Source organism: Calonectris borealis, chromosome 16, assembly GCF_964195595.1.
Source record: "Calonectris borealis chromosome 16, bCalBor7.hap1.2, whole genome shotgun sequence".
Lineage (NCBI taxonomy): Eukaryota > Metazoa > Chordata > Aves > Procellariiformes > Procellariidae > Calonectris > Calonectris borealis.
Window position 1 is genome coordinate 19011627 of NC_134327.1, and position 18773 is coordinate 19030399.

The 18773-nt window shown below is 48.7% G+C and overlaps 1 protein-coding gene across 2 annotated transcripts; it reads right to left on the bottom strand.

Moving 5' to 3' along the window:
* Nucleotides 1–4469: 4469 nt before the first annotated feature.
* On the bottom strand, nucleotides 4470–16791 carry ATP6V0C (ATPase H+ transporting V0 subunit c). Of its 2 annotated transcripts, none has more exons than XM_075165756.1 (3): nucleotides 16391–16791; nucleotides 6584–6767; nucleotides 4470–5307 (listed from the first exon to the last, which is right to left on the bottom strand). In XM_075165756.1, exons 1-3 carry the CDS (start codon nucleotides 16464–16466, stop codon nucleotides 5103–5105), a joined length of 465 nt encoding a protein of 154 aa, XP_075021857.1. In that variant the 5' UTR covers nucleotides 16467–16791; the 3' UTR covers nucleotides 4470–5102. The 2 variants fall into 2 exon arrangements, with proteins under 2 accessions (XP_075021857.1, XP_075021858.1); XM_075165757.1 differs by lacking the exon at nucleotides 16391–16791 and adding an exon at nucleotides 15836–16050.
* Nucleotides 16792–18773: the final 1982 nt, after the last annotated feature.

An 18773-nucleotide genomic window follows, 5' to 3' on the forward strand; every position in this document is an offset into this window, starting at 1 on the left:
TGAAAGGTATGGAAATTTGCCTCATTGATGCTGTAGGTATGTTACCCAGCCCAACTTTATGTCATGTATCTGTCCTGCTTAAGTCTTATCCCTTTGGATGGTCTCCTTTTCTTTCTCAGTATTAAATTAACCCTGTCTTGCATCACCAATAATTGCACACTCCTCTAATAATTCCACATTCTTTCTCTCTACTGCCCCAGTAACAGGCTGAGGGAATCACAAGCTGTAGTTTCACTTGCGTTTTCTTGAGCAAATGTTTTTTTCTTCAGGTTGAGTTATTTTTAACCTGGCTCAATTCCCAAATTAGATTCACTGCCTGGCAGCATGCGAAGTTGTACCAGCACACTTGGGAGAAACAGGGGAGTGTGTGCTACAGATGTGAAAGAAGGTCTCGGTGTCCAGAGGGAGGGCTTGGGCTAGCACTGCTGCCAAATGAAGCGCTTGCGGGGATGCAGGCTTGGCTTCTAGCTTTTCACGTGCATTCACAAAGAGTCTAAGAAATTGTCCTAATGCACACAAGAGCCAGGGAAGCTGTTTACATCTATGAGTTGAGAACACACTGTTCTTGGGAATATACGTGATTTCCTAAGATTTCCTCAGCCTACCTTAGGCAGACAAAGCCATCAGGTGTAGGTGGTGGTAGTCGCTCTCTGCCACTTGAGGTCACCCCTTTACCCTCTCCCAAAGGCAGAGGAGGAAAGCACAGATGTAATAGCAAGGACTGGACAGTTCAAAGTGCCAAAAAAGGGTCCAGGATGGAAACAGCCACCAGCATCCCCTTGGTAAATCCAGAAGAGCCAGGATTTGAGCCTGTTGTGAGTGCATCTCGTCCCCTCAGCGAAAGGCAGATGGCAAACACGAGCCACTGATTCTCCAGGAACGTCGTCCTGCCCTCCTGCTACCCAGCTCGTACTCTCACAGGTCGGTGAGAACTGTCAAGCGTCTGTGGATACCTCGTGGGGGCACTTGGGACCCTGCAGTTTGGCCCCTAGCAGAGCTCCAGGCCTTACACACTGTAAGGTTGGGGGAGGACTTTTTAATCTGTGCTTTGGCACCATGGTACAGGAACTAGCTCAACAGAAACTCAGTGATAACGTGTTGCAAAGCTGTGACTGTCTCAGGAGCTAAATGAAGCGTGGCTTGCAGAGAAAAGGAACAGCATTCATTAGTGAATAATAGGAACAAAAATGGAGAAAGCTTTTCGTGACCCCGGAACAGAAAATTCCCACTCCAGGATAAGTGGCACTGGGAAGAGTTACTCTGGGTTTAATTTAATTATGTCAGGAGAAAAAGATGGTTAATATTTGTAGAGCAGAAAGAGATATGCTAAGAGTAGAGGTGGCAAGTCCTGTGTGTCAGACAGAGGTAATTCTCACCTGAGGAACAGCGATGGTTTGTACAGTAAGGCTGGATGGAAACAGCAAAAAGCCATAAAATCAATATCCCTGTGGTTAGACTGTGAAGGAAACAGGGTTTACTGAGAGTTTAGAGTTTTTATTAGATCTGCTGTTACCCTGTGGTTGAAAACAGCAGCTTAGGTTCTGGGATCAGTTTCTCTTAATGAGGTTTTTATTTCCCCAAAGCTTATTTACTTTTCCAGGTTACTACGTGTCTCTGTAAACCAGGTCTCCCAAGGAAAGACAATCCCTGAGCAATCCCAGATAAAATCCTACTACTTAAAAATGCTTCTCCAACAGAGCAGTAAAAAAAAAAAAAAAAAGAAAAAAAGAAAAAATCTGCAGCCTTTGAAAAAAAACAAAAGCCAGTATGAAAGAGGCAAAAAAGAGAAAGGTCAGCAAGCTCTATGGAGGCATTGTCTATGCAGGCAGCATCTGGCAGCAGGCATCCCTTAACCTTACCTAGCCTGAACCGACTGCTAATGGACATTTACCCTCTGCTGCTGCTGCTGCAGAGCCACCCTGCTCCGCTCCCTCTGCAGGGCTGACTCACTCTGCAGTGCACACTCAAAGCACGCAATCTGCCACATTACAGAGGACTATTTATATGCCAGCAGACGCCTCCTCTTCTAATCAGGCACTCCACGAGTCTGTCATTTCATGCTCTGAGGCTGCCTGTTCCCCTCTTCCAAATCAAAGTCAATCCCTGCCAGATGGGACTGCACTCTGATCTAGCACGCTGCTGTCAGTAAACGAAGGAAAGGGACCAAAAGGTCCATCATTTTCTTAATGCCCTGAATCACTTGAGAAATTTGCTGATGCAATAGCATCAGTGAAGGACTTGAAATGCGAGTTTTCACCTGGGAGTCATCACTGAGGATCTAGAGCATCACTGTCAGAAAATGCTTGGCTGAGGCAACATGCTCAGATTGTTAATTTTACTCCCGGCATATTTGCAGGTACTCAGCGCAAAGCAATCCTCCACCTATCGTGCTAACCCCCGCTTTTGTTTTATGCTCTGTTCTCCTGACTTGCATGGGTTTATATTAACAAGAAAGGCTTGATGTTCCAAGGCATGAAGCAAAATGCTATCGATGGGATTTTGCCTGCATTTGGTTACGCAAGTATCCATCGCCATCCTGAGCCTAGTAACTGCCTTCTGCAAGGTACAACGGGATCTTAAAAGAGTTCCTACAGAGCAGTGCCTTTAAATTGCTTATTTCTCTTAGATGAGAGCTACCAGCAGCATTTAGTTGCTCTCTTAAATGCAATTTGCTCATATTCTTGTAAATTGGGAAAAAACATGGCTGGGAATAGGCTCCCCTTAAAGAAGGTAAAACCAGGTCTTAAACATATTCGCAGCCCTAGCCAGGACCTTCTCCTGTCCTGCCACACAAGCAAGATAGAATTCCTCTCACCAGAACTGCAAGATGTACGTGGCATACTCTCCAGAGAGCCTGAATTCGTGATTCACCCCCTCCCAGCTGCAAGCTCTATCAGACTCTGCACAGAAGTACTGGGAAGGCACTCATTGCAATCAGTGCCGAGAGAGAATTATGCTATAGTTTCCATAAATGTTTATGACCCCTGGGTAAAGTCTAACTCAGAAGTTGAGAGTCTACTACTTTTGCTGAAGAAAAGAATGATCAACACAATTCAGATGAGGAAATTTTCCCTCACCCCAGGCAATGCTTCAGCAGACATCCAGGATTTTCCTTAAATCAGCTTACGCCTCTATACAGCCCACGCACCACCACGACTCAGACTGCCATGAAGAAAAGCCCTTCCGAAACACGACACCAGCAGCACAGCCCACCCCAAAGCCAAGCAGCTGACAGCCTATTAAATGAATGCAGACAGATCAGCTTTTTTGCAAACAGAATAAACCAATTCATTTGTTAATAATTACTGATGATCAACAACTGTTAAAACTACACCTTCACAGAAGTTTGTGACAATCCGTACTAGCACAACAATTGGCTCATAGCTGAAATCTCCTGAATGGTCCCCAGTCTGGAGACCAGCTACGCAGAAGGTGCACGAGGTGCCACCAGGCCTGGGCTGGTGAAGGCTCCTGCTGAGTTAGAAGCTCCCGACAGCTTCAGTGAATTCCTTGTGCTCTGGCCGCCACAGCTCTTCATGGTACTTACTCCAGACTTGTTTGCTGCACAGGTACATGGGTGAAATACATGTACACCACCACATCTCCGTTCCCAGCCAGGCTGACAGAACAGGTTCCCACAGGTGACTCCAGACTCCTCAGCTTAGTTTGATCGCAAAGGCATTATTAGTACTAGGTATTGGCAGCAATATTAACACTTTGGCTTGAACAAGGTGAAGCCTGACCTGTTCTCCAAACTATACACCTAAGATTAAGGTGATGTACTTCCCAAAGGCAATTTGGAACAAGCTCTAAATTTAAGGGTCCAACATCTATTTCCCATACGAGCTTCAGTGTTGCTTTGCAACACTCACATCCTCAGGACAAGAGGCAGTTGCTACAGCATTCACAAGCTGCAAAAGCGTAACTTCTCAGCTCAAATGTTCCTGATTTACAAGTCAAAAATGCAAGTTCTTGAATGAACCCATTCTGTTGATGAGAGCATTGTTCAGGTACTTCAGAGGCAATTGCTGCTGGCAGTGCAGCTTTCCAACCAGCTAAGTTTCTGCAGAGCCGTCACAAGGACAAGCTGCCTAAAGGCCCTTCAGCAGCTCCCATTCCTTGTCCCAGGCTGAAGCCTGCACCCTCGCTCCCTGACCTTTTCTGCTCAGGCCATGCTGCACAGCCGATTACATGGCATCACCACGTGCCAGAGCAAAGATGTGCTGCTTGATCAGGGTGAACATTGCATTGCAACAGCCTTGCCTTCCTGCTCACCATGAGCACTGCCCATGGGCAGCAGTTGGAAACAGCATCGCTACTTGCCCAGGAGAAAAAGGGAATGCTTTAGCAGTGATGACAGCATCGCTTCTGTGTGGTGCTCAGTCACTTCAAGAACCTGCCTCCCCTAAAGGAACCCCTCCTCTTCCTAAAGGAACAGCAAAAGCATGAAATCAGAGGCAGAGGACTCATTACAGCAATGTAGTGAGGAAGTTTTATTCGGAAACATGGTATAAGTTTGTAACCCAACACTGGGTGCACGACTCTGATGCCGGAGCATACGCGGTTACTACTGAAACACAGGAGTGTTTCGGACAATTGCTGTAATAAAACACTAAATTCTCATACTCCAATACCAGGACACTACAGCAATCTTTAGAATCAAAGTTACATCCAAGGAATTCTCTGCACTTACAATTGACCCCACAGTGTAATCTACCTATATATAAGATTAATATATATAGCATGGGAAATTGAAAATCCTTGCTCCATAGATGTATGAACATGTCAAGTCTTTTATAAATAAACATCCAGTGAAGAGAAAAAATTACATTTCTAGTTCATATTTATACATAAAGTACTAACAGCAATGGGTGGAAAATTGCACACAGGCCACCCCAAGCCATGCAGCAGGCTTGGAGCAGCCCATCCAATTTAATATTGAAGTACACACAGGACAGACAAGTCACTAACATACATTGCGCATTTACAAGAGATCAACTACCAAATTGGGACAACTGTACACATTGGAGAGACCATTTTCATTCTGGAGCTTTTTTTTTAAACGTGGATTTGTTACATCTCTTTACATCATACCGCGACGTTTACTTTGTGGAGAGGATAAGGGCAACAATGAGGCCATAGAGACCCAAGACCTCAGCGAAGATCAAAATCAGAATCATGCCCACAAATAACCTGGGCTGCTGTGCTGTTCCCCGTACACCTGCATCACCCACAATGCCAATGGCAAAGCCAGCAGCCAGACCACTGAGGCCCACACTCAAGCCAGCACCCAGCTGAAGAAAGCTCCTGTAGGACAGAGACAAAAAGAGTTTCAGTGGCAAGCAACAGGACACCCAACCCTTCAACTTCAGCCTGCCCTTTTTTTGCTCTCCCCAAAGGAAATAAGAATTAACATTTAAACACTTAAAGAGAACCTCTTTCCTGCAGAAAGAGCTTCTATACTCTTTAAGCAAGCACAGTATGTCTCACAAGGCAGATGCCTCCTGAGACTCCTAGCTCTGATACTTAAAAAAATGGGCAGCTATGCAAGATCTTTAGCTGATATTCAGGTATGGCTCACACACTAAGCTACTGGGCCTGCGAGTTCACATAGCCACCCAGCTTGTCTGTAGCCACTTCAGTCAGCTGCAGGCTTAGCATGCTGCCAGAGTTGTACTTCTCCAGCCATGTGGGCTAGCACTTGCAGTAATGCCCGTCCCACACGGCTGTGTAGCCTGTGAATAGCTGCTTTTGTCTCCCATCTTTAGCAACCTTACTATAGAGCCATAGCACATCCAGGTGATTATTAGGTCTCTTGCTCTGCAAGAGTTGGACAGAAATAGCCTGGTTTTCCAGGCAGGGGTACCTGAGGAGCAGTCCCTGACAGTATCTGGCTACCTGGTAACTGCAAAGGAGCATTTGTACCTGCTGCTTCTTAGATCACGGCTTATTAGCCAACCACACTGCTCATCAGCTATAGCTTGTACAGTGACACAGCTATCTACTCTGTTAGACCTCGGAAGCATTGTTTTATTCTGAGAGGTCTCAATCAAGTCAGTTCCAGCTGTTCTCAAAAGCTAAGAGTAGATTAAGTTTCAGACTGTAGCTGGCGTAGAGGCCCAATGTATAGCTTGAGGATTGATTTACCAGCTAATAAAGCAGCAAGCAATATTAATTATTCACTTGCATCTCCCAGGCAACAGGAGAACTATTTAGACAGTCTGATTAGACAGTCTTGGAAAGACCTGTGTATTCCAGGTCTAGAATTTGGCACCATGAAACAAGCTTAGCCTCCTATCCCAGTACTGCCTGTACACAGTTTCTTTCAAGCCATAAACTACTGCGTTATCTCTAGCAGTGGGACGTCTGATCTGTTAGCTAATACAGCAAACTAATCAGGCAGCACTACCACAAAGGCTAAGGCATCAGGCAGGACAGCTGAAATCCAGTCCATACTCCTAAGCCCAGGTTAGGTGCATTTAGCACTGACAGTCCTTCCAGGGGCCTTGAGCAAAACCCACCCATTCAGCAGCATCAAAATAGTGATAGGACAAACTTAAAAGTGACAGATGCATCAACTTACTTGAATAGCGTGATAGAAGGTGAGAGGGCATTGGCAATGAGGACTGCCACTACGAGGCCATAGATAGCTATAATACCCGCCATGACAACAGGGATGATTGACTTCATGATGAGCTCAGGCCTCATGACAGACATGGCTGCAATACCTGTGCCACTCTTTGCTGTTCCATATGCAGCTCCCAAGGCTGGAAGAAAAAAAAAGCATTAGACACATCCCCAAATACCATCTCCTTCATTAGGCTGCAGTATTAGAACAGTTGAGCCAGCAAAAGGAAAAATTGTGCAAAACATGGTCACTTGACTACTTGGTTTGTCAGCCAGGAATATTCCCCTAAGGGATGAGGAAGTGACCTATCCACACTCCTAGACCAAAGCTAGATAAGTAAAAAGGTGCTGTTCAAACAGTACTGATAACAGAATACCCTTTCTAAGCTAGCTTCACAGCAGGGTACACTCCCCAGCAGACATTGTTCCCTGTTTAGGAATCAAAACCGAAGGTCCAAATTTGAACTCCGTTACTTCAGAGATTGTGCCCTCACAGAGCCCACACTGTGAGGCTCTACTCAGTTGAACTGCAGAGGAAACACAGCAAAGCACGTCTTGCTACCGCAGCAGGATGTAACCTGGCTGAAAGCCAGATTTTACAGACACTGAACTTTGAGCCACTTGGGCTGAGTTTTCAGATGCACCCAACATTTAACAAGTCACTCCCGGCATCCTTCATAGGTGTTGTGGCAGAAGAGGCCCCATCTGGCCTATGCTTTGTCCTGGGGTCAAACATGCCATTTGAGCTTCATCAGACACATACTGAGATAGCAACAAATTCACATATTATTACTGCACTTCATTCCTTGGAGCAAAGGACACCCTCTTCATGTGTCATAGGATTCAGGTCCAAACACTTGTTAATCCAACCACTGGAACTACAAAGTAGAGTATGGCTCAGAGGTTATAGAGGACCACAACCACCTTACCCCTAAGGTTCACTGATCACCCGTGTAAACACTTGATCATGCAGAGATCAACACTGGAATCCAAAGCTTGGTTTTCAAAGCAGAACACATGCTTATCATCTCCAACTGAGAAATACTAGAATCAAAAGTCCCAAAGCACTACCCCAGAAAGTAACTTCTACCTTAAAAACTTTGTTTTTAATGTGTTTAATGTTACACAAAAGCTTCCAAATATACCTCATTCTTTGATTCTGAAGTACTTGGAAAGACCCTTTTCCCTCCAACCTTGCTCTGGAGTACTGTAGGAACTCCTTAACCCTGGACTGCACTCACCATCACCCAAGAGATGATATGTAGGTCCACAGCCATCCAGGACCAAGCCCTTGAAGCAGCACCGTAGGTAGTCTCCTTTTCAGACACCATCAGGCTAATATTCAAAGGTAACAGTCCTATTTAGCATGAAAATGCTCTTGCCTGCTCTAAAAGGCTACTGGAGAGTATGTCAAGCCATGGGGATTTCAAATCTTTGTACTCTTCGGAGACCTACTTTTTGAGTTTGCTCCACCCACTAAAAAACTAAGGTTTCTACAGGGGAGAGCTACTTGTTCTACAAAGATCTGTAGCTGCCTCTTACACCAGCATCCAAGTGTGAGATGGTGCACCTTGCCCAGAAGAGTTGCTGGGAGGTATTCGAAAGGTTTCGCATATGTGCTTTCCTGCTTCTCACTCAGCATTTACATAAAGCCTATCTTTGAGCAGTCAAGAACTGAGCAGTAATCCTCCTGGCTTTGCACTACGAAACTTCAGAAGATTAATAAAGGTAGCACCACTGCACTAACACAAGACTCACTATCAGAAGAAAGTTCAGTTTTAGTTACAAAAACTTGAAGGGAAAGCCTCATTATCAACCACAAATTGGTTCTGTACTAGCAAAGCTCATGAACCTCCTGTAACCTGGATCCTCTTTTTGTTGAAGTCTTGACTGTCACTAAATGACAGATGCAAAAGGCTGTTCAGTGCGATCCAGAACTAGAATCCAGCTTAGCTGGAAGCCTGAGCCAAGAGCAGAAGACAAGTTTTACCTGCAAATGTAAGCTGAGCCTGGAAACTAGCACAGACTTAGCTAGCAATATCAGTGATGGCACTGTTTAAGGGTCTAGCCCCTAGGAAGTCTAGAAAGAAATCACTAACTTGAATTAGGAACCTCTTCTGTTGGGTGAAGCATCTTCTAAGGACTGGAAGTAAAGTGGAGTCAAGATTCAGGCTATCTAGACTTCTAGACTGGCTATAGCATTTAGCAGAAACCACTTCTCTTGTTTGGAATCATTTATAAACCTCTCCAGAATCACCAAGGCTCATGAGGGGAAGTTCACTATTTAAAATTAGATCAGTCACTACTTCCTCCAAGTCTGAAGCTAAAGGTGTTGCAATTAATGCAGTGGTGGATTGCAGAAGCTGATTTTGTAATCCCACTTACAGAAAGCCAGCCTGCTTAAGCTTTTGGGGAGGGGCAGATCAGCACAAGGGAATTTGTCAATTCCCAGTTGTTAAATCCCATTTCTAGGGAATAGGCAAGAGCTTACACTTTGAACTTGGTCTAAACACATTAACAAAGTCAGTCTGCATGTACTCTGTGGCAGTTAGTTGTAACATTACATTTTTAGATGGCACTGAAGATCTGTTGCACTCTCACTGGTGGACAGTCACAGGTGCTACACATACAGCTTCAGAGCTTGGCACATCTGCTCCCAATGAAGTCTTCATCAGCATCCTGACCAACAGGCTTACACTGGAGCTCCCCTCAGCTGCACCTCCAATATCTTACAAGGCAGCTTGTCTTACTGCTCTTCACTAGCCTGAGAAGTTCTCCTTGCACCTTTGACAATGCCCCAATATTACAGGCCACTTCCCACCATGACACAGCCATCTAATGGCACAGCTATTCAGTTACGGGCCATTTGGCACTTAGGTCAATCCTCCTCCACATCTTGACTTGTACCTCTTGGCAGCTGTGAACATTTGAAGCACATATGCTTCATATGCTACATTTAAATACCCCTGATGAGTTGGAAGGACATGTTTTCCAAAATCTTCTGTCAATAGGGTTTGAAGAGATCTATGTGGAAGACAGTGAAGATGGAACAAGAGCTGTACCATTGTTACACACCAAGACTCCATGTATTTGCTTCAGATCATACAGCTTCATCATCTCTAACATACAGATCTTTTAAGCACACAAACACAGAGCTATCAAAACATTTACCTGGGAGCTGGAAAAGCACTTTGCCTACCTAGCTTTATCACAGAAGGAAGCAACTCTGATCTATAACCAGGAACTGTGCCATAAGTTCAATGGTGTTATAATACAGAGGAGTTGCTTTACACATCACTCAAGACCACCTACTCCCAGTAAGCCTGTTCCAAAGGTTAACTTGATTTTGAAATACTTCTGAAGAGTAACTCCTTGAACTCACAAGCCAGAGCTGATTTAGTACTGCTCCTGGGGGCAAAACACACTCCCACAGGGCTGTGGATATGCTGCCTGGCACCTCACCATAGCTGTTACTTTCTATTAGTCAAAAGTAGTAGCAAAGGTGGTATAGCTGTGCAGCTGCAAGATAAAGTATGAACGAGAAAGTAACTTGCCATATAGGCAATGGCTTCAGTAAGGGACTAAAGGCTAGTTGTAGTCTTGCCACTGCCAGGACTTTCAGTAGAGCTTTGCCTCCAATATTCACTGTCAGTACTCAAGCAGCCTGCGTTTTATATCAAGTGCTAGTCCAAGTATTAGGACCAATCTTTTGTAGCTATAGTTACAGTACTCGGTAAGGTCATGCACTGAGAACGTTAATCTTCCAGCTAAGTTAGCTACAAGTCACCTCATGCGGCACTCCCTCAATATAGAAAGACATTATTACCAAAAGCCTTGCATTGGTTCTGCAAAGCTCTGCAGACAGATATGCACCTACGGACAGTGACCACACTATCAGGAGCCTTCAAGACAGGGAGCCGTTTGCATAGATGCAGTTTCAGCAGTTGCAATGCATTCAGACATGCACAGCCCAAGAATACAGAGGTTCAGAACCAGCCACACACGCTCTGGCAGCATTTGGTCCATTCAGAGCCACTGACTCCTCTGTCTCAACACAGAGAAGCAGGTTTTCACATTGCAATGTGTGAAAGATTTCCAGAGTGCTAATAGGCAGAATTTCCCTGCATTAGGAAGTGAGCTAGTAACACAAGTCAAGCTTTCAATTAAGATACCATGGGTTACTATCATAGCAAGTCTGAAAGGCCATTCTGGATGAGTACTTACATCTGGAGCCTTTTATAATTAATTCATTATCAAATGGGCTGCCCTCTGCAGTAGGTAGGCTTCCCTTGAACCAGACAGCAGGCATCAATTCACCTCAATGCCTGTTCCTCCTTGACCAGGTTGCTAAGTGGTTAGAGAACTGTTAGAGGTGATATCCAGGTCAAATAAAGTCCTTGCTTTGCCATGCCAGAAACCTGGGCATTTTCAAAGAAACAGGCTTCTTCCCACTGGTATTCTAAGGCCCCTCCCACACTACCACATTTAACACAAACACAGCTCTACCTCAGATTACAGTAATGGATACTCCATGGCTGCCTTGGAAAAACCCTGTTGCTATGTCCAGTTGCATCCCCACAGAAGAGACAGCCACATTACTGGAACTGTATCTGGTGCCTATGCAAATTCAGATCAGCTGACTGAAGACAGGCTATAGACAGTCCCCCAGTGATAACTGGAGGGGTAAACAGATAAGCTGCCCTACAGGAAGTTGTAGACTTTGAAAATCTGTAGTCAGTCACCTGTTGTAGGATTAGGGACAGCATGCTTTTTGTTCTTCCCTAATGTCAAGGTGTGTGGATTTCAAACAAGCCTAGCACTGTCAGCTTACAGCATTATCAAAAACAACCTGCAAGGCTAGCAGGCCATTTACTCTTCTTCAGTAAATTTGAGAACTTAAAAGCCTATCAGCTCCTCAAGAAACTGCTGCAATAGCAGCAGTCCAAGGAAAAAAGGAGTTACCAGTCAACTGTCCAAGCAGCTGGGACTGCTGCAATTGGTACTCTGGATTGTCTGACATAACACACAAAGCCAGGGGTTTTTTTTAAGTATGGTAAGGCTGACACTCTACACAGGCTTGCTCTTCTGCAAGCACAGTCCAGTCACTTGTTATTCATCTTTCATCATACAAGCTCCACTGCAACCTTAAAGAGGACCCATTTCACAGATTGGGCAGACTGCTGTACTCCAGATACTGACTGGCAGTAGTTTGTTATACCAGTTAGCAGGAGCCCTTTTCATATAGTTGGTCTAACAGCAGCTTACACCACTCACCAGCAGGCATCCACAGCTAAGCTGTCTCATTTCTGAAGCGTGGGAAAGCCAAGGTCATCTGACTGCATCCAGCAGACACTCCTGTGGCCAGACTAGCCTGACTTGAAGCCTCATGCTCGCAAGATTCAGTCTGAAGGAAGCGAGTTCAGCAAGTTATGCCTTACTGTTTGGTGAGGACAGCAAGCAGGTGGAAGCATGCACTTCTGCAAAACCATTGTTACAAGCATCAAACAGCCTGATCAGGCTGGAGAATTTTTCAGCTTGCAACTGCTGCTTGAAATCAGTCAGGCTCTGGACAGACAGAAGAGGCTAGTTTTAGGAAGGGAAAATAGGAAGTTGACTAAGAGGTCCTGAGGCAGCTGGCATTCATCTCCACTGCTGCTCTGAATGTTCCCATCAGAGGGGAAGTACCTGCAGACTTTGTAGTCTACAGTGACTTCTGGGAGAGACAGGAGTCCCATCAGGTACACCTGGAAGCCACAGTACAAGCAGCAGCATATCTGCTTCAGCCAAGTTTTGTAGAGCCAATGGTTTATCCTGATGCTTGATCTGGTTTCCAGATGATCCTAAGACTAGCATTTACTGAGTGGAAATGATGCCCTTGTTGAGATATCTTCCCTTAGTTTAACTAAGCTGTAGAAATACTGCCTATCTGGTTTACTGCTGTTACAACACTTATGTCTTAATAGCACACTTATTTACCTGCTGTTAAGGACGAATGCTTAAGCTAGTCTCTCTACTGTAGACAGTCTGGTAGCTCAAACATCTGACCCACTGAGTTTTTCTGCCCATACCATGATGCCTTTGAAGTACTCTTTAATGATTTGGAACAGAAGACTACCTTGAGCTGCACTCTGTTCTGCCATTTCATTTTTACCTGCAAGCTCCTCTTAGGATGAGGTCTACAGCTCCTTACTGAGAAGCAAGCAGGTCTCCTCTCTACCACCTCCCCACCCTTCAAGAGACAGTACTTCAGGAAGCACAGGTGTAATTTGCCTTCAAGGCTGCAAGTTGTTTATAGTCATGATGCCTTCTAGCATGGGACTGCACAGGGCTGTCAGCTGCATCAAGTTAGATGCTCTGAGCCAGCAATTTCACCATGGAGGTCCCTTAACAGCTAACCAACTGCTACAATATCTGCAGCCCTAACCTAAAGTAGTACTATTTCTTTGGCTCTACAGCAACAATGAGAAGCAAGACATAGTAAGACACTGCTGGCTAGAGTTCTCTTCATGAGCAGTCTTCCAGATGGTTGACAGTGAAGCAGTATTGAAGGCACTGAATGCCCATCCAGAGCACAGGCCTAAGTAAAACTCCTTACCACATTATGGAGGCCACAGTGGGGTACGCCTGGGACACCACACTTTTCTACACAGAGCATCAGCAAGCACAGAATCAGACAGCTTTGCCTAATACCATGCTTCTCCATTTTGGCATGCTGAAGTCACATGGAAAAGCTGCAATGATTTGATCACTCAACAGCACCTGACACTGAGCCAGCCACATTTTACACATCAGAAATAAAGGAACTTTAGCTATCAGAACAAGTTGTAATCAGCAAATGAATAAGCAGGCTTGAAGATAGCCAAGGTCACAGCAGCCTGCTTTAGTCTTTCTAGCTGCCATCAGTACTAGCTGACCTGAACAAGTTCTGCTATCTATTTACCATCAGCAGTTAATGTTCAAACATCAAACAGTACTGCATAAAGTCACTTGTTTTCACATCAAACTAGCCTGGACAGTATAGAACTTGAACATGTTTACTAGAAACAGGTCTCAGAACTACAAGCTCCACAAGAATCTGATCTTTAGATACAGCATGAGTCAAACATGATCACTGCACTAATTAACAACTGATCTAGGCCAATTTTAGATAGTTTTACACTGCTTGTCCAGACAGACTTATCTCCTTACTTCTAAATCAGGGTGCACTTTTTAACAACTAATGTTCAATTAACATCAGAACATGCTGTAGCATCACATCCCTATTAGGAAAGCTACATGACACTGCAAGTTTTAGTTTATCCTATATTGACGCCTCTGACATATTGCCTTAAAAATCCAAGTTGCTTCACTAAACAAGCAGTTCAGTAACCTTCACAACTAAAATAATTTTGCATCAGCAGTATCTAAAACGTGTTGTTCCAGTGACTGAACCCATCAGATGCGCTTAGGCCCTAGCAAGAGACTAACTTCATGGCTCAGACCTGCTGGTATTAGGACCATCTGACACAGATTCTGCATCAAGGACCAGTCACGTACCAGCAGCAACATGACAGTTACCAAACCTTCATCAATATAGCTTAAGCACTCACTTTAAATTACCTAATTCAAACCTTCCTCTTTAACTTGCCATCCCACAATGCTATCAAACCCACAGCTTCTAGGAAATGCTTCACTTCTAATTTAGACATGCCAAGGAACACTTTGAATTCCTATTAAAACGCTGACTCAAGTTTGCATCCCTTACTGATGTTTCCACTGAAGCAAGCTTGCATATCACTAAAACAGTGCCTAAAAGGCCATACATAACCATGATTCTTTTGCTTCCAAGTTAAATTTTGCAAGAGGAATCCAGTCACTCCTTCCTCAGGAAGAAAGCTCAGTATTTAGGACCTTAATCACTGCTATTTCACAAAAGGCAATGATCTGCTAACTGTTTTTTCCAACAAGTAACAAGGTCTTAGTCTATTCCTCCATTATCTTCATCAGCCAAGAGGCAGGTAGGTCAGTAGTCCCAACATTGTCTCCTACAGCATTCCAGCCATTCTGTTTTCAGGAAAGTCCTTACCTGTCAAGTGCAAGTACAATGTTTTAACTCCAAGGTGGCAGGCCACTAATTACCCTCAGCACAGGACATCTGCATCCCACCACTAGGTACAAACTGAGCAAGACTACACATAGCCAGTCAGGCTTTTTTTTTTGCAAGATTAAAGCCATGAACATGGCTGGTGTGAAACCAGGCAATAGTGCCAACAGCAGCATGGCTAGACAGCTTCCTCTCAAACACTAGTTTTAATCCACTGTCTACTTAGCTATTTACAGTTTCATCTACCACACTAATCAATCAAAAGCAGCTTCCACAAATTTGCCTTGCTGACCTAGCTACCATCTCAGAGGCTACTTCAATATCATGAGACTCTAAGCACATGAACAGCTATATGCCAACTCAAGCTACAGCCAATTCAATACTTGAGTGTTTTCATTCCTCAATTGGGAGCCAAATTAGGTGGCAGATGAAGACCAGTCGGTATGCTCACGCATGTGGAGACACCGGCTAAGTCTTCAGAAGACAAAGCCAGACTGATTCCTAGTTCTTGTACTCCTAGTTACTGTAACACTTGCATTTGGAAAAAAAACTAGCTGAAGCCTTCCCCATGTTACATCCCGAAGAGAACAGCAGGTTTGCACCTATCAGGAAACAGTAAACGCTCAGTCAGGAACAGCAGTCATTTTCTGCAGAAGGTTTACTCGGGCTCAGAGAAAGACAAGGCATCACGATGGTCCTTCTAGTGTAAAACAGCATTTATGGGTCCCCACATAAACATTCTTCAATAGGGAGAGCGATACCACAGAATGACCCAATTTACTCCGCACGAACCTCAGTAACTTAAGATGCAGATGGATGGCCACTAGAGAAGAGCTTCCCTTTTTCAGTATTTCATGCATCTCCCATTTTAAAGGGAAGGTCAGGAGCCTATCCGTTCCTTTTAATGTCATTAACATCTTTAAAGCTGACTTCACTCCTAAAACGTTTGCATATTTAGGTTTCAATCCCATTAAAAATTGGCCTTGCATTATCCGAGGAATGTTTTAGAAAGCAACTTTGTCCTATTTACAGCAGAAGTGCTGCACCCAGCCCCAGGAGAGCCAGACCAACCCTCCGGGAGAGCCCGCAGAGGCCGACTCCCACGGCAGACCAGGGCAGACTTACCACCGAGGCAGCCCCGAAGGGAAGCCCGGCGCGGCGGCAGGCATGAGAGCCGCCCGCACCACATGCGAAGGCGCACGTTAGTGGAGCCGGGACCAGGGCCCGCGGGGACACCGGGTTTCCGATGCTAAGACCCCCCCGTACCGGGCGGTGGCTGACCGGGGGTCTGGCCCCCGCGCCCCGCCCCCGCGGGACCGGCCGGGGCGGCAGCGCCGCCGCAGTCACGTGGAGCGGGGGCTCCGCCGGCGGCGGCACGCTCCGCGGTGACGTCACCCGCGCAGACCCCCTCCGCCGCGCCCGGTAGCCCGGATGGAGCTGGGGGGGGTGGGGGGACCATCCCCGGGCGCGGGGCCGCCCCCGCGGCCAGGCCAGCAGCACGCCCCGTCCAGCCGGACACCAGCCCCACCACCGGGGATCCAACCCCGCCAAGGGAGGGGGAAGACGGGGAGAGGGCTGCCCCCCGCGAAGCCGCTCTCCCGGCGAGCCAAACCGTGCCCACCCCCCTCCCCGGCAGCCCCAGGCCCCGGCACCCCCCCGGGGGGCCGGACGGGTGCTCACCGCTGAAGACCATGGCAGCCGAGGCGCCCATCACGGCGAAGAAGGAGGCGTACTCGGGGCTGGCGCTGGAGGACATGGCTGCGCGGGCCGGGCCGGGCCGAGGCGCCGCTGGGAGCGGGAGTGCGAGAGGGCGGGGGGGGGAGGCGGGAGGCTCCGCCGCGGCGCCGGTCCTCCGCAGGCAGCGCTCGGCCACAAAATGGCGGAGGCGAGGAGGGCGCGGGCGGGGAGGGAAGGGAAGGAGGGAGACGGGGCGGAGGCCGGCTGCGGGCAGCGCGAGGGAGGGGGCCGGCCGCGGGCGGGGGAGGGCGGGCGGCGGCGCGTAGGTCCGTCCCGGCGGGAGTGCGCGGCGGCCCGGGCGCTGCGCCCTAAATACTGCCTCCGCAGAACAAAATGGCGGCGGCCCGCCCGTCACGTGATCCGGGCCCACTGCCCCCTCCCGCCCGCCCCGCCCTCGGCCGCCACCACGCGCGCGCGGCTGGGGGCGCCCGCCCGCCGCCCGCTCCCCCCCGCGCCCGACTCCCAGCTCCCACGGCGGGTCTCGCCCCCGAGGACGAGCGGAGCCGCTGCTCCTCCGCGCCCCGTGTTGCGAGCGGGCGCTTGGCCGCGCCGCGCTCCCCCCGCTCTGCTCCCTTGCACTGGCTCCCCCCTCCCCTCCGCGCGGGTGGTTCAGTCCTGCCCGGCGGCCGCGTCCTGCTGAGCGTGATTCAGCGCTCATTAGCATAGGGGGCGTGTCTAGGGTGCGGCTCCGCCCACGCGGCGGCGGGTCCTCCCCGGGCCGGGGGCGGCGGTGCTGGGGCCGGGGCGTGTCCGCTGCCCGGTGTCCTCTGCGGCGCCCCCTGCGCCGAGTGCCGTCGCCCTCTGCCCTGCCCCCTCGGCCTCGTCCGCTGTCCCCATGCCACGTCCCCCACGGTGTGTCCCCTCTCCCACGTGCCGTGTCCCCAGTGCCGTTTCTGTGGTCCCTCTCCCATGTGCCGTGTCCTGCGTCCCCCGTCCCATGTCCCATGGCCCCCATGGTGTCTGCCATGTGCCACATCCCCTGTGCCCTGTCCCCATGTTGTGCCCAGGGCACTCCGTCCCCGGTGCAGGGCCCTGTCCCCTGCGCTGTGCTGACCTGCCGTGGGCTCACCACAGGGGATGTAGCTGTGCCCATGGGGCCTTGCTGGCTTGGGGTCCTCTCTGGGGGTCTCTAGCCCACGCACTCCACCTCATCCTGGGGTCTGGTCCTGGCAGCATCCCGCTGGCGTCCTCCATCTCCCCCGCTCCTCCCCCCGACGTGTCTCCTGCTCCCTTGCGAGATGGCGACCGGCGCCTCTGGCCCATCCTTTCCCTCCAGGGCTGGAGGGGAACGGGGGGGCTGGGTTTGAACTACGGTATCACCCCACCATGGGTGCTGCCACCCACCCCTGCTGCAGGCAGGGTGCAGGCAACCCCCCTCTGAGCTAACCCCATCCCGAAACATCCCAGAGACATACTACTACAGTCCGTCCTAAAAGTGACTGATGCCATTTCTGCTACCCAGGGTACTCTAGAAAAAACCCACGTTAATTCTGGATTTGGGGTGTTTGTCAGCAGTTGCCTGCGCCTGCTTTTGCTGCTGCCACAAATCCTGCGGATCTTCTGATGTCCTGAAATACCAGGCCTCTTAATTAGTGAGGGCCACCTGCCTTTTCCCATTGTTACCACTTTTCTGGGCACCTCAGCCTTGTCAAAGCTCACGGGGAAGGTGAGAACAGGATTTAAATCCTTGGCAAAGCTTGGCAAATTCCCTGCCTGCTGGTTGAACAGAAAGGGCCCCGTCGCTGCAGCAGGCAGCAGAGAGCCCACGGCTGCCACGGGCGCTTGCTGGGGACGGGCTGCAGGACACGTCAGCTCGGTGGAGGAGGAGGGTTTGCGGCGGGCTCTGTCGCCAGGTCTTCGTGGGGCATTCAGCACGTGGCCTGCGGCAGGGACTGGCTGAAAAGCGCAGTGCTGGTGGGAGCGGAGGAGGGGCATTGCCGGGGGTCAGGGCCCCAGAGGGGGACCCCGTCCCGAGCCCTGGCAGAGGTGGGCACTGGGGCTGTGGGTCCCACATGTGCTCCACCTCCACCACCACCAGCAGTAGCAGCAGCACCACCAGCAGCACCACCACCGCCGCCACCACCACTACCGCCATCACCATCATCACTGCCACCAATGTCATCACCACCATCACCGCCGCCACCACCATCACCGCCGCCACCACCATCACTGCCACCACCACCATCACTGCCACCACCATCACCACCATCACTGCCAGCAATGTCATCACTGCCACCACCATCACCGTCACTGCCACCACCACCATCACTGCCACCACCATCACCACCATCACTGCCAGCAATGTCATCACTGCCACCACCATCAC

What these genes read in the sequence shown, in the direction of transcription:
- ATP6V0C (XM_075165756.1), bottom strand. Translation starts at nt 16,466, where the DNA reads ATGTCCTCCAGCGCCAGCCCCGAGTACGCCTCCTTCTTCGCCGTGATG. An exon ending in GGCTGCCATGGTCTTCAGCG is followed by an intron (nt 6,768 to 16,390) that starts GTGAGCACCCGT and finishes TTTTTCTTCCAG; the next exon opens with CCTTGGGAGCTGCATATGGA. An exon ending in CCTTCTATCACGCTATTCAA is followed by an intron (nt 5,308 to 6,583) that starts GTAAGTTGATGC and finishes TCTGTCCTACAG; the next exon opens with GAGCTTTCTTCAGCTGGGTG.